This window comes from Psammomys obesus, unplaced genomic scaffold, assembly GCF_907164565.1.
Source record: "Psammomys obesus unplaced genomic scaffold, mPsaObe1.curated_primary_1811, whole genome shotgun sequence".
NCBI classification, from domain to species: domain Eukaryota; kingdom Metazoa; phylum Chordata; class Mammalia; order Rodentia; family Muridae; genus Psammomys; species Psammomys obesus.
The window spans coordinates 22,093,681-22,106,442 of NW_026596039.1; the positions used below are offsets into that span (position 1 = coordinate 22,093,681).

At 46.2% G+C, this 12,762-nt stretch overlaps 1 protein-coding gene across 4 annotated transcripts in view; it reads left to right on the forward strand.

Annotated features, from left to right (window-relative positions):
- Uaca (uveal autoantigen with coiled-coil domains and ankyrin repeats) overlaps positions 1-12,762 on the forward strand; it is an 87,726-nt gene that overhangs the window by 45,270 nt on the left and 29,694 nt on the right. For 3 of the 4 annotated variants that reach the window (XM_055621865.1, XM_055621866.1, XM_055621869.1), the window contains exons 2-4: positions 4,486-4,619; positions 9,556-9,644; positions 12,594-12,658. In XM_055621865.1, the coding sequence (XP_055477840.1) occupies positions 4,486-4,619; positions 9,556-9,644; positions 12,594-12,658 (288 nt within the window). Of the gene's footprint in view, positions 1-889; positions 1,314-4,485; positions 4,620-9,555; positions 9,645-12,593; positions 12,659-12,762 lie in introns of those variants that run through there. The other variant, XM_055621868.1, reaches the window with a different exon arrangement.

Sequence of the window (12,762 nt, forward strand, 5' to 3'; positions counted from 1 at the left end):
ACACACACACACACACACACACACACACACACACACACACACACACACCCTGGAGGAGGAAGAGGGAGCAGCTTGGTAATGTGGAGCATCTTGGTATTGTAGGGATTCCAGAGGGGTTGTCCCTCCACCCTCACCTTCCTCACATGGGGCTTTGGGGTAGATTCGCCTCCTTCAGTTTTCATCAGTCCATTTTACTGTGTTTTGCTCTTACTCAGGAATCCAGATCATTTGACCTTCCACAGAAAGTCATTCTCCAGGCAGGATGCTAAGCTTGGAAATGCAGAGTACTGAGTGTTAAATGTTTAAATTAAAATTTGTGGCACAGTCTTCACCCAGCGCTGGCTTGGCAGTGCCCTTGTCCCTTCTTGTTTGCCATGTGAGGAGACAGACAGGCAGCAGTTGTAAGCTGAAACCTGTTGTAGGCAGAGCTAGATGCCGGGGGTACTAATATTCAAGGTGGTGTGTGTGTGTGTGTGTGTGTGTGTGTGTGTGTGTGTGTGTGTGCATTTCCTTAAATGAAAGCATGACACATTTGCTTTAAATAGCTTTTTATATCCTGTTTGTCCAGGCTAGTGTAACTCGATGATAGATGACCCTAAGATTGAAACCGGGACTTTAAATACTGTTGTGTTGGAAAACCAGATTTGCCTGTGTACCTCCTGGTCGTCTGTCACACACTTGTACTGACTGTATTGACGTGGTCCGTGTGTTTCACAATGCACTTGAGTCATTTCCCCCAGGAGACCCGAGTTTGGTTACTCAGAGGGAAGGCATGCGTTGACAACAAAGTCTCAGCCCCTTTCTATCACCCAGCTGTCAGGTCCTAAGGAATCTAAAATAGAACTGCCCTAATGGGATGCAGGCCACACACTGTTTACTGGTCACTTTGGGGTGGCCAGCCTTGTGTACAGCAGCGTTTGGGCTGCAGCGTGGATGAAGCAGGATGTGGACTGTCCTCCAGCGGGGCCCCTGAAAGGGGACAACTTTGAAAGCAGTCACTCAGAAGAAAGTCAGAAAGAGGAGGAGGAGTTACATACCTGACTTGGGCAGCCCTGCGTCCCCGTGCCGGGCAGCAAGGAGGAGAGTGTTCCAGCCTGGTGGAGGAGGAGAAGGATCCAGAAGATGGAGAACTTGAGTCTGGAGATCCAAGCTATGCGCAGCCCAGCTTGTGAGGGGCCGAGGCCCTTTCGAGAAGTCTGCAGCTGTGTGAGCCACAGAGATTTGTAACTCAAGGCAGGGTTGCCCACGGCCGCTCAAGGATCAGAAGCCTGGCTAGGATGAGCTGTTGGCTGTCTTGCGCTCCTAAGCACACAGTAGGTATCCTGTGGAACACAGATGTGCACAGGCTTCCCAAGTGCTCTTACAGTGTCCTGTTTTATTAACGACCTACTCTGTGCTGATCATTTTTCTGCTGGTTTTCCTCAGTATTACTGCAGATGACAAAAAGCTTTTGTTTTTCTGGGCTTTTGATGGTGGGACTGGGAGGAGAGGAGGAAGGGGGCTGCAAACAGGCTGTCAGTGACTAAATAAATTAATGGGGGGAAAAGGGGAGAAAAAGAAGAAAACAAAAGATAGAAAGTTAGTGACTGGACGCAGGACTGTTGACTGTGGGCAGGAGCTGGAAATAGTGCCTAATGAAATCGGACTTAACTTAGTCATGAGACTTTACTCACGTTGAAGTGCCCTTCTTCTTCACACCTCCCCCCCTTTTTTCCTTCTTTTTGGAAAACTGTTCTCTGGGTTTGCAGTGGTTTGTGAGCTTTGCAGAGCTTTCTCCTGCCCAGCAAGTTTCCTTGGGGATCACGGCTGTTTTAAGTCTGAGAACTACTCACTTTGGGGCAGGTGCTTGTGTGGTGAAGTGTGACCTAATCCTCAGGGCGTTTGACAGCCCAGAGTCTCATGGAAAGCCTCTGCTGCTTCCCAGAGCTGGGTACTAGGCTGTGTTGCTCTAAAGTGAAAGTATGCTGTGGCTGGGTTTTGAGTCAGGAGGCAGGCATTATGGGCGGTTGGACTTTGGAAGTTAGAGAAGAAGGGCTGATTACCAAATTTAACGTCAGTTCATTGTTTCTGAAGTCTGTGGGTGCTCAAACCGGGGTCTGTTAAAATAAATCTTAAGAGTGAGTTAGACATGGAGTTTTTACAGCTGGCTTCAAATTCAATTTTTGTATTTTCTCTTTCAAGTACTTCACGAATCAATTGATAGAATTTACTATGGAAATTTAGGAATTTGGTGATTTTTTATCTTCTTGTTAAACATTTAGAGGGTTTTGTGGGCAAAGGATTGACTTTGCCAATTATGTGAAAATGCATAGATCTGGTGGTGTTCTGCCCAGTTCACAAACCCCAAAAGACCTGGAATAAACAGACTCCACTGTAAAAACATGAGGTTCTTTTTATTGTAAATTACAAGCTTCAGCTTGGGCCCACACGCCCCCACCGCTGGAGCTCAGAGCGCCCCATGCTCAGGTTAGTTGGGTGATTTAAAGATTCTGGTCCCTCCCAGCATGCCCAAGGCAGGGGCAGTTCCTGCCCGGCAAGCATCTATTGGTCAAAATGCTACATTTTGAATTGATAGGCATAATGACCTGGTGTCCCTCCCTAGGGGGATGGGCCAGTTTCCTTGGAACTGTATCTCTAGTGGGTGGGGAAAGAATGCAGTAAGGCGGTCCTTTCCCTCAGGGCATTACTGGACTTCTCCATCCACCTACTTCAGGCCTTCATTAATAATAGCTGCTAATTTTTAATCTTTTGGTCTCTCAGTGGAATTACAAAAAAAAAAAAAAAAAAAAACAAAAAAAAACCAAAACGCTGTGATGGAATTTAGCAGTGAATTAATGTACTATTTATTACATTAAAAAACTTACGTGTCTTTGCATGAGTGCGTGCACATATGGCTCCCATGCTGAGGACATGGGACAGCTTGTCAGCCCTCACCTTCCACCATGTGGGTTATGAGGATTAAACAGGTTGTCAGACTTGGTGGCAAGCACCTTTGGTGTCAGAGCCATCTTTTATAGTCTCAATGTGGGACTATAAAAGACTAAATCTTATGTGCTCAAAGAGCTGTATTTTATCACCCAATATTAGCTTTCTTGGTCTCCTTTCTAAACATTATAGCACACTCATACGTACAGATGTTCACGTAGATGTAAGCAGAGATGTTTATATTTTTTAGCAATTTACTTTTATTTTATACACATTGGTGTTTGCCTGCATGTATGTCTGTATTAGGGAGTTGGAGTCCCTGGAACTGGACAGTTGTGAGCTGCCATGTGGATGCTGGGAATTGAGCCCAGGTCCTCTGCAAGAACAGCAGTGCTCTTAAACACTGAGCCATCTCCCCAGCCCCAGATACTTATATTCTCATCCCATGTTTTGGCACATCTACGCACTGAGAAAAGATACAGGTTATTATTAGCCTTGTGGTATGCTCTCAGATCAAAACCAGCATAACCTTGATGTAATTAAAATATATATATTGTATCCTACTTACTCTTGCTTTTGAAATCCCCTTCACCTTTCTTTTAAGTTTATTTGCACTGAGTTTTTGCAAAAAATAAAAAATCTGCTGGCAGTGGTGGTATATGCCTTGGTAGACTGAGGTAGGGGGAACCTCAGTTTGAGACCAGCATGGACTCTATAGGGAGACCCTTCCCTTAAAGAACAAGCAAGCAAGCAAGCAAGCAAGCAAAGAAACAAACAAAAGGTAGGACTTTAGAGAGTCTTTCCTTTTTAGTTTTCTTTTCTGCATAGAAGTTTCTTTTTATTTTAATGTGCAGGTCTGAGCCGTTCCTTTTTCTATTGAATATGTAAAGCTGTATTTCTAACAACACCTTTGAAATAGGAGTGTTACAGTGTGTCCCACTGCAGAGTGCCACTGCTCCTAAGGATGCTGGGAGACAGTAACCAGAGACAGCTGTGAAAGTGTGAGGGCTGGGGGCACAGGGGGAGTCAGAGCCCCAGCCACGCCGTTCAAACCACTTGATGCCGGGAGCGCCATTCTCTCTTCTGTTAAGACTGTCTCATGATTGTAGTTCTCTGGGTGACTGGAGGTGTCGTGCCTGGCTTGGGGTGGGCGTTCAGTCATTATTATTTTTTCTTTGCCCCAGTGACAGCTAACAGGATATTGAACATGCAAAGCATATAAGTTTAAGGTAAATAGACTTCTCATGAGTCATGATTTGGAAAAGTTATACATGCCTTTAATCCCAGCACTTGGGAAACAGAGGCAGGTGGATCCCTGTGAGTTCGAGGCCAGACAGGACTACATAGAGAGACCCTGTTTCCCATAAGTTAGCAGGTGAACAAATAAATGAACAAACAAATAATCTGTTGTTCTTGAGAAGTGAGCACAGCAGAGAGAAAGGAATTTGGGGTACAGTGGGAAGTGAGGGATGCGTTGCAGGCCCTCCCTCTTCTCTCCCCCTCTTCTTAAGGAGAGCTGACTAACACAGTATGCCTTGTCTCCTTTCCCCTTTTTTGTAGCATCCAACAGAGTGGAGTAAATATGATGACCGGTTGATGAAAGCTGCTGAAAGGGGGGATGTGGAGAAAGTATCCTCCATTCTTGCCAAAAAGGGTGTCCATCCGGGCAAGCTGGATGTGGAAGGCAGATCTGCGTGAGTATTCCCTTCTCACTGAGGTTTGGGTAGAGCCTTGGCATCCAAATGTGGCCACCTGTGAATTGTGGCTGTCCCTGCTGTGACTCTAAAAGTCTGACCTGGAGCTGTCTAGTATGAACTATTTTAGACAGAGTAACAATTGTCCTCATTTAATACTTTCCTGGGTCCAGCTGCTTAGGTTAAGCCCATCCTGTGCTACTTGGAGTATTTTCATTGACAAACTCTTCTTCAGTCCTTATCATATTTGATCTTTGAAGTGGCATGTAGGAGAAGCCGGGGAAAATCTGCTGGACTCAAATAGCTTGTTCTGACCCCAGGCGTTCTGCAGTTGGGATGTGGCTCCAACTTTCTGCCTTTGGAGCATTCTGTAAAGGAGGGTGTCCTTTTGTCCAGGCCTCAATTTGAGTTTTTAATTTAGATCATTAGTTTCAACGGGACTGAGCAGGGCAGAGAGGAGCCAGAATCCCTGGTGTGCCTTAAGGAGAGACAGTTCGGGAGCCCACGCTCTGTGTTTGTGTGAACTGACTCCTAGCTTGCTGTGTGCCTCTTCCCCACCCATCCCACATCTGCACCGCTTCCTTTCTTTTTGAGGACAAGAGGCAATTGGGTTTAAAGGGTAGATCTTGATTCTGTTAATACTCTAATTACAGCCCTGGCACCCTTAGCTGGGAACCCTTCCAGGACTAGAGGTGAAAAGTCCTGTTTCCGAAAAGTCCTTGTTTTTAGCCTTTCAGGGGATTTCCTCCCCCCAAAATCTTCTAATTGGAAGCCAGATGCTAAATATAGAAGTGACTGTTAAGAAATTAGTCACTAATGTTTGATGTAGATTATGACTTTGGAATGTTTAATATTTCAATAGGGCAAAGCGTGACTACCAGTTCAGAAGGTTTTAGCAGCGATGAAGCTTCACAGTCCTTCAGTTTTATCCAGCAGCATTCTAGGTTTTTGTTTGTTTTTGCTGAGACAGGTTCTCTCTTTGTAGCCTTAGCTACAGCTGCTATTGAGTTTAGTATGACCTCAAACTCAGGGAGATCAGCCTGCCTCTGCCTCCCGAGTGCTGGGATTAAAAGGTGTGTTCTTTTTAAGTACAGGAAATAGGTTATTTTTTAGTCCTACTCCTATTTTTTTGACCAATTTTATGCTACTTGATGTGGCTCATGGTACAGATGGTAAAATATAATCTCTACAAGTGAGTTGGCATTCTAGTCTCTTCTTTCCCCAACCCCAAGATGTTGAGCGGCAGAGCCCTTTGTGTGCCCATATTTCTTTCAGTGTTTGGAATGGGCGGTTGAGTGTCTGCTGGGCTCTCTTTGGTCAAAAGTTCAGCCATGAGATTATCTGTGTACTAAATGAGCCACACAGAATTGGCATCATTTGGCAAGCATTTGAGTTCTGTGAGTCTTCCAAGTTTTCTTTGTAGGAAGTAGCCTTCTTCCTGGGACTCACAGGGCAAAATGTTCTCCTTTTATTTCTATGTATGAACTACATATTCTTTCTTGAGGAAAGTATTGAGTTAACTTTAGTATGTGTTACAGATGTATCTTCTATATTGTCTCTAGTGGCAAAACAAATTTAATTTTCATTTTTCTATTTTCAATTTGGAATTTTTGTTTAGTTTTTCAAGACAGGGTTTCTCTGTGTAGCCCTGGCTGACCTGGAACTCACTCTGTGGACCAGGCTGTCCTCTAACTCACAGAGATCCACCTGCCTCTGCCTCCCGAGTGCTGGGATTAAAGGCCTGCACCACTGTTGCCCCCAGCTCAATTTTGAAAATTTTAAAGACAATTTTACCTTGAAAATATTTTATAGCTGTGTGGTGGTGGCACAGGCCTTTAATCCCAGCATGCCAAAAGCAGAGGCAGGAGGATCTCTGTGAGTTTGAGGCCAGCCTGGTCTTCAGAGTGAGTTCCAGGACAGCCAGGGCTACACACAGAGAAACCCTGTCTCAAAAAACCAAAAGAGAAAGGATATTTTGCTTTTAATTTTTTATTGTGTGTACATATGTGTGTGTGCATGCCCAAGTGTATGTATGTCCAGGCATATAGGAGCCCACAGAGGCCATAAAAGTGCATTGGATCCCAGGAACTGGAGATACAGAGAGTTATGAGCCACCATGTAATTCCAGAAAGACATGAGATGATGGTAGTGGTGGCAGAACGCAAACTCAGTGGTCAAGAATATTTATGTCTGGAAGCACACAGCTGTGTGTAACTCCAGCTCCAGGGCATCCAACACCCTCTTCTGGCCTCCAGATATCCTCAAGCATATAGGCATTTACATGTATAGACATACACACAGAGACATATACACACATGTGCACAGACAGATACACACACAAATACACAGACACACAGACAGATACACACACACACACACACACACACACAAAGACACAAACACAGACACACACACACAAAGACACAAAACCACGCGCACGCGCGTGTACATACACACACACACACTACATGTGTTCAAAAAGAAGAGGTTCCCCAGGTTGCAAAGGAGTATTTCTGTAAAGCACTTAGTCATGCATCATGAATGGCCCTGTACATACGTTTCTTTAACTGACATGTCTTCCTCCTAAAGCACGTATGCTGTCTGTAGCTCAGCAGCATAGGCAGTGCTCATGGATTAGTTTGTGGGTTAGTTATATTGGGCTACTCTGAAGACCACAGTTTTCTAAGTTTGTGAGCTGAGCAGTGAAAACAAACCCCTGGAACTGGCATTTCCAGTCTTAGGGGGTCCGGAACCCAGTGTGGAGGAGGCGCTCCCGCCTCCACACGGGCAGTGGGTTGCAGGGCCTCCATGTCTGGGAGGCTGAATGATGCCTGCGGCCCAAATGTGTTTGTCCTGTTCAAAGGGAGAGCGAATTTGTCTCAAGAGCACCTCTCCCCTCTGTCTGCTTTAGACTGATGCGGCGCTACTGTCCTTAGGGGGCGTGGTCTCTTTTCTATCTCCCCGTCCTACTATCTCTAGAGTCACTTGGTGACCACCTGGTATCTGGGAATGAATTTGCAAGCTAGTCTGGATTTTGTCCCCCGGCATTTTACTTATTCGGACATTTGAGAGTGTGAGTTTTGATGCTTGTGTCGGGGAACATAACAGAAAGTGAGACAGACAATGATCTTTGCTTTTATTGAGTTTGCGGTTGAGTAGGAAGAGAAGCACAGGCCACACAGAGAAATCGGCATTCATTGAACTAATATGGTGTAACAATGCTAATTCTACAGAGAATAGTGAAGTCGGGGATGGGGCACCAGGAGAGCTAAGGCTCCAGGCAGTGGGAGCATGAGTTCTGCTGTGGTCAGGGAGGGAGTGTCCTGCTGAGAGTAAGGCCAAGGACAAGTCTTGCACTTTCATGGCCTCCTCCTGACATCTTCAGGGGAGGGCCTCCTGTGTAGGACTTTGGTTCTGTGTCACCTTGGACTCAACGTCCTGTACCCGCGATGTCTGTCTGCTCGCAGGTTTGGATCTGGATGAGTTCTAGTCAGTGCAGTTTTAGTGCACACACATGAAGTGCCTGTAAATGTTCGCTGGTTAGTAAAATACTAGGTGAGGAAAGAGAGAATGGGGTAGCTGGTGTTCTAAGTACTGAAGTGCTTAGGGTTAGCCTCTCTTTTCCATGAAAGGTTTTATGTGTATGCGTGTCTGTGTACACACGTGCCCATGGAGCCCGTGGAGAGCAGAAGAAGGTGCGGGGTGCCCCGGTGTAGAGTTACGGGTTGTGGCGAGCAGACTGGGGAGGGGGTGGTAGGAGTCCTCCAGAAGAGCAGCAAGCGCACCTAGCTGTGGGTCCCTCTCTCTGGCCCCAGAGCTAGCTTCTCCAGCAGGCGTGACTTACCTTCTTAGGAGCCTGGTCAACGGGCCGCCTCTCTAAGGTTTAAGGCACAGGGTGGAAGAGGAAGAATTCAGTGCTGGAGGTTTGAAAATCCTGAAGAGTGAAAGTCTCTGATCTGCTTTGGTCTTAACCCTCTTCTGCAACCTTTTTTTTTTTTTGGGGGGGGGAGCAATTTCAGTATATTTAATGTCAAACAAAATAACTACATAGAAATGTTCCAGTGTGGGTGCTAGGAAAAGTGGTTTAGTGAGTGAATGCTTGCCACCAAAACATGAAGATGGGAGTTCTCACCCCTGAACTCAGGGAGATGCTGGGCGAGTGGCGGCCTGCCTGTCCTGTCCTGAGCTCAGACCAACGTTGACAGCAAGACCCGAGCTCAGATGACAGACCCTGCCTCTTCCAGTAAGACAGAGTCTGAGAGTCTTCCTTGGACTTTCATGTGTGTGCACACACACACGCTCATCACATACGATCACACAGACACACGTGGTCACATATACACATGCCAAAAAAAAGGCGAAAGGAAAATTCCTGTGTGCATTTATTCAGTTCCAAGCAGCAGAGGTTTTTGAGAGCAAAATAATGAATTACAGGGCTAAAGTTATATTATATAATGACATTTTCTCTTATTCAAGCTGTTGAATATTAAAATATTTTATCCTAAGGAGACATTTCTAGAATGAGTTGCCTAGTTTTGTGAATAAGATTTTTAAGCATCTCAGAGGCGGGAAATAAGAGCGCTCTATTTGTAAAGGTATTCTAACAAAGCGAAGCCTTTGTAGCACTGTGTGTGTGCATATATACAGATAGCGGACAGCGTTGGTAGAATGTCTTTAAAATGTATCCAAGTGCTCTGCCTGCATATATCTGTGTACACATGCATGTCTTACGCCCAAGGAGGCCAGAAGAGGGTGATAGATCCCCTGGGAATGGAGTTACAGACAATTGTGAGCTGCCATGTGGGTGCTAGAAATTGAACCCAGGTCCTCTGGAAGAGCAGCCAGTGCTTTTAACCACTGAGCCACCTCCAGTTCATGAACATTTCAATCACTTTTGTCAGTTTCCATGGCATAACAGTTGTTCTCTTTCATTTAGCTTCCACGTCGTGGCATCCAAAGGGAATCTGGAGTGTCTGAATGCCATTCTTGTCCATGGAATTGATGTTGCAACCAGCGACAGCGCAGGTATGGACATTATTACCCCTTCCTCCCTTTCCTCCCTCCTGTCCTCTCTCCAGAGACTGAACCCAGGTCCTTTCATATGCTGGGCAAGAAGTCTAGTAATGATTATACCCTCGGCTGCTCCTCACATTCTAAAGCAGACTTAAATAGAACTGAAAAAGCAGAGTCATTAAGAGTCTGTTTTAGTTTATTTATTCACTTCACCTTTTATTTTAGATCTATTTTATCTGTGCATATTGTACGCACGGCTGTATGTATGTGCACCGTGTGAGTTTAGTGTCTGTAGAGGCCAGAAGTGGGTGTGAAAATCCCCTGGATCTCGCTGTGAGCTAGCTGCTGTGGGCTGGGAACCCAGGTCCTCTGCAAGAGCAGCAACCACCGAGCCATTGCTCCATCCCCGAGCTCCTGAGTTGAGGAAGCATTTATTCCTGAGTATCACCATGGGAGAGATCAAGTACAGGGCTTTGGGGTGGAAGGGCAGTAGAACTGTAATCCAGCACTGGTCCATAAAAGCCCGAATTTGACGCTTTCAGGAACTTTTGTCTGTATTCATAGCCAGTGCCATGTCCTCTCTGTGATGGGGTCACTTGACATTCAGTTGGGTGTCTTCTGTGCTGGAGAGATAACTTCCTCAAACGGCAGCGACATGGTGGCGATAAGAATGCTGACAGCTGACGCTCTGGAACATCTGGGTGGCTGCTCTGCTGAGCTGCTGAGCACTGAACACATTGCACTCACATTCATTTACCTCACTCTCACCTCAGCCCGTGAGGTGTTTACCCCGGTAACTTGCCCCGGGCCTCGCCCAGCTGTCTCACAAGTTGACTTTATAGACAGTTGGAATCTTATTCTGTCCTTGTTTCTTGCTTACCTCTGTCTCTTTAAAGCTCACTGCTGAGTTTGCACTTCCAAGATAAACATGCAAGTATTTGAACAAAGCTGTTGGTTTTCCTCAATGAGAACGCTAGGTTTTGATTAACTAGGATAACCATTGTTAGTTTTCTAGGACTCACTTTGATATTTTTAGTTATTGTTGTGTCTGTGTGTGTATGGAAGTTAGCACTCTCATGCCTGAGCCACACACGTGGAGATTAGAGTGCAAAAGCAGAAACTGATTTTCTCTACTGTGTGTATCTGGAGCTTGGGCCAGCAGGCTGGGTAGCAAGTGCCTCTACCCACTGAGCTCTCTTGCCAGCCCTGTGAGCTACATCTGCAGCCCGTGAACTGAATTGTGATACAGTTCTGTGCAGCCACCTAGAGGAAGTGCTGTCTCTGAGCCTGCTTACAGACCTGGGCTCTGCACGCTTAGTTAGAACCACTGATCAGACCTGGGGAGCTGTAAGGCTTTCTCACACTCACATTGAAAGCCTGTGTTTCTGTCAGTCCAGAATCATCAGATACAATCTCTTTTCCAGCCAATGTGCTTGTGAAAGGGAGCTGCACATTCAGAGACTTGCGATGTTGGAGTGAGCCACCGAGTATTATAGAAAGGGTGTCGGTGTGGCCAAGTGAGCCCCTGAGCCTTTCACCATCTAAGCGAGATGTGTGTGTAAGGAGATGCCGTTAGGAGGGGCGAGGAGATGTCAGTGGCCCGAGGTGCTCCACGAGTTTAATCCCACGTGCACCCACACAGTGGAGGGAGAGAACTGACTTCTGTTGTTGTCCTCTGATTGCTGCTGCGGCACCTGGGCGCCTCCACCCCAGACAAGAGGGACGAAGGCGACGAGAGAGAGAGACAGAGCTAGAATATCTGATTCCTTTGCAGGGTTATCTTCTTCAGAGTCAGTCTCTCACACCCACGGCCTCCCTTCCCCTCCTCTCACACCCACGGCCTCCTCTCATGCACAGTCTCCCCTCCCCAGCCTCTTAGGCATTTCCTGACAATGCACAGTTCGGGCCCTGCTCGATGGGTAAAGCACTTGTTCAATCCTGCTGTTCTGATTCAGAGCTCCAGAACCTCCTCGCGGTGTCCTCTGACTTCCACACTCTCCACATGGCCTGTGCGCGCCCCTCCTCACTAAAAATACATATGTGTAATAACATTTTTAATCTTAAAAAATTAATATACACTTAAACTCATTATATTTGAATGGGCTGGTTTTCAGAGACACACTCTCATAAGCAACACTGAAATTTACCTGAAACTGACAAATGAGAGAAAACTATCTTGGCATCAATTTCTTTGTTTGTTTTTGTTTCGTTTCATTTTGTTTTTCAAGACAGGGTTTCTTTGTGTAGCCTTGGCTGTCTTAGACTTGCTTTGTAGACCAGGCTGGCCTTGAACTCACCGAGATCTGCCTGTGTGCCTCCTTCAGTGCTGGGATTACAGGCTTGCACTACTGTGCCCAGCTGGGCCATCAGTTTCTTAACATCCTCCATTTTTCATGCCCACACTAGCTAGCTAGAAATGTTAGGTGAAGTCTAGGAATTTCTTTTCCTTTCTATACCTACTTTCTTGCCTTTAAAAAGAAAAGTCTTTATTTTTGTTTTCTGTGGATTGGTGTTTTGCCTGCGTATATGACTGCACAGCATGGGAGGCCAGAAGAGGCCTGGGTTCCTCTGAGACTGCAGTCACCGCGCTGGGAACGGGGCCCAGGACCTCTGCAAGAGCAGCCAGTGCTCTAAACCTCTGAGGCATCTTCAGCACCTTTCCCAGTGCCAATATGTAACTACTGTGTCTCAGGCACTGCTCTGGATACTGGAGGTTGGAGGCACATGAGGACAGAGCTCCTCCCCTCAGGGATTTGCAGAACTCATTTTTCTTGCTGCCTTCAGAGTTTTGGGGTACAGGTAATAACATTACTAAAATGTCAAACATCTTAGGAACTGAAAGCCTATTTACAAATGAAATATCCTGTCAACCAACTGGGCAGAAAAATGTCATATTGCTGTAAACATTCCTGGCTGAAGAAAATAACCCTTCACACAGGCTTGCTGTGATTGCCTTTGCAGGGAGGAACGCGCTTCACCTGGCGGCGAAGTATGGCCACGCACTGTGCCTGCAGAAGCTTCTCCAGGTAGACGTGGCGAATGGCTCGCGCCATAGGAGACCGTAACGCTCGAGCTCAAAGTGTGTCAGGCTAACACTACCCCCTTCGCTTAGCTGTCATTCTTTCCTCCT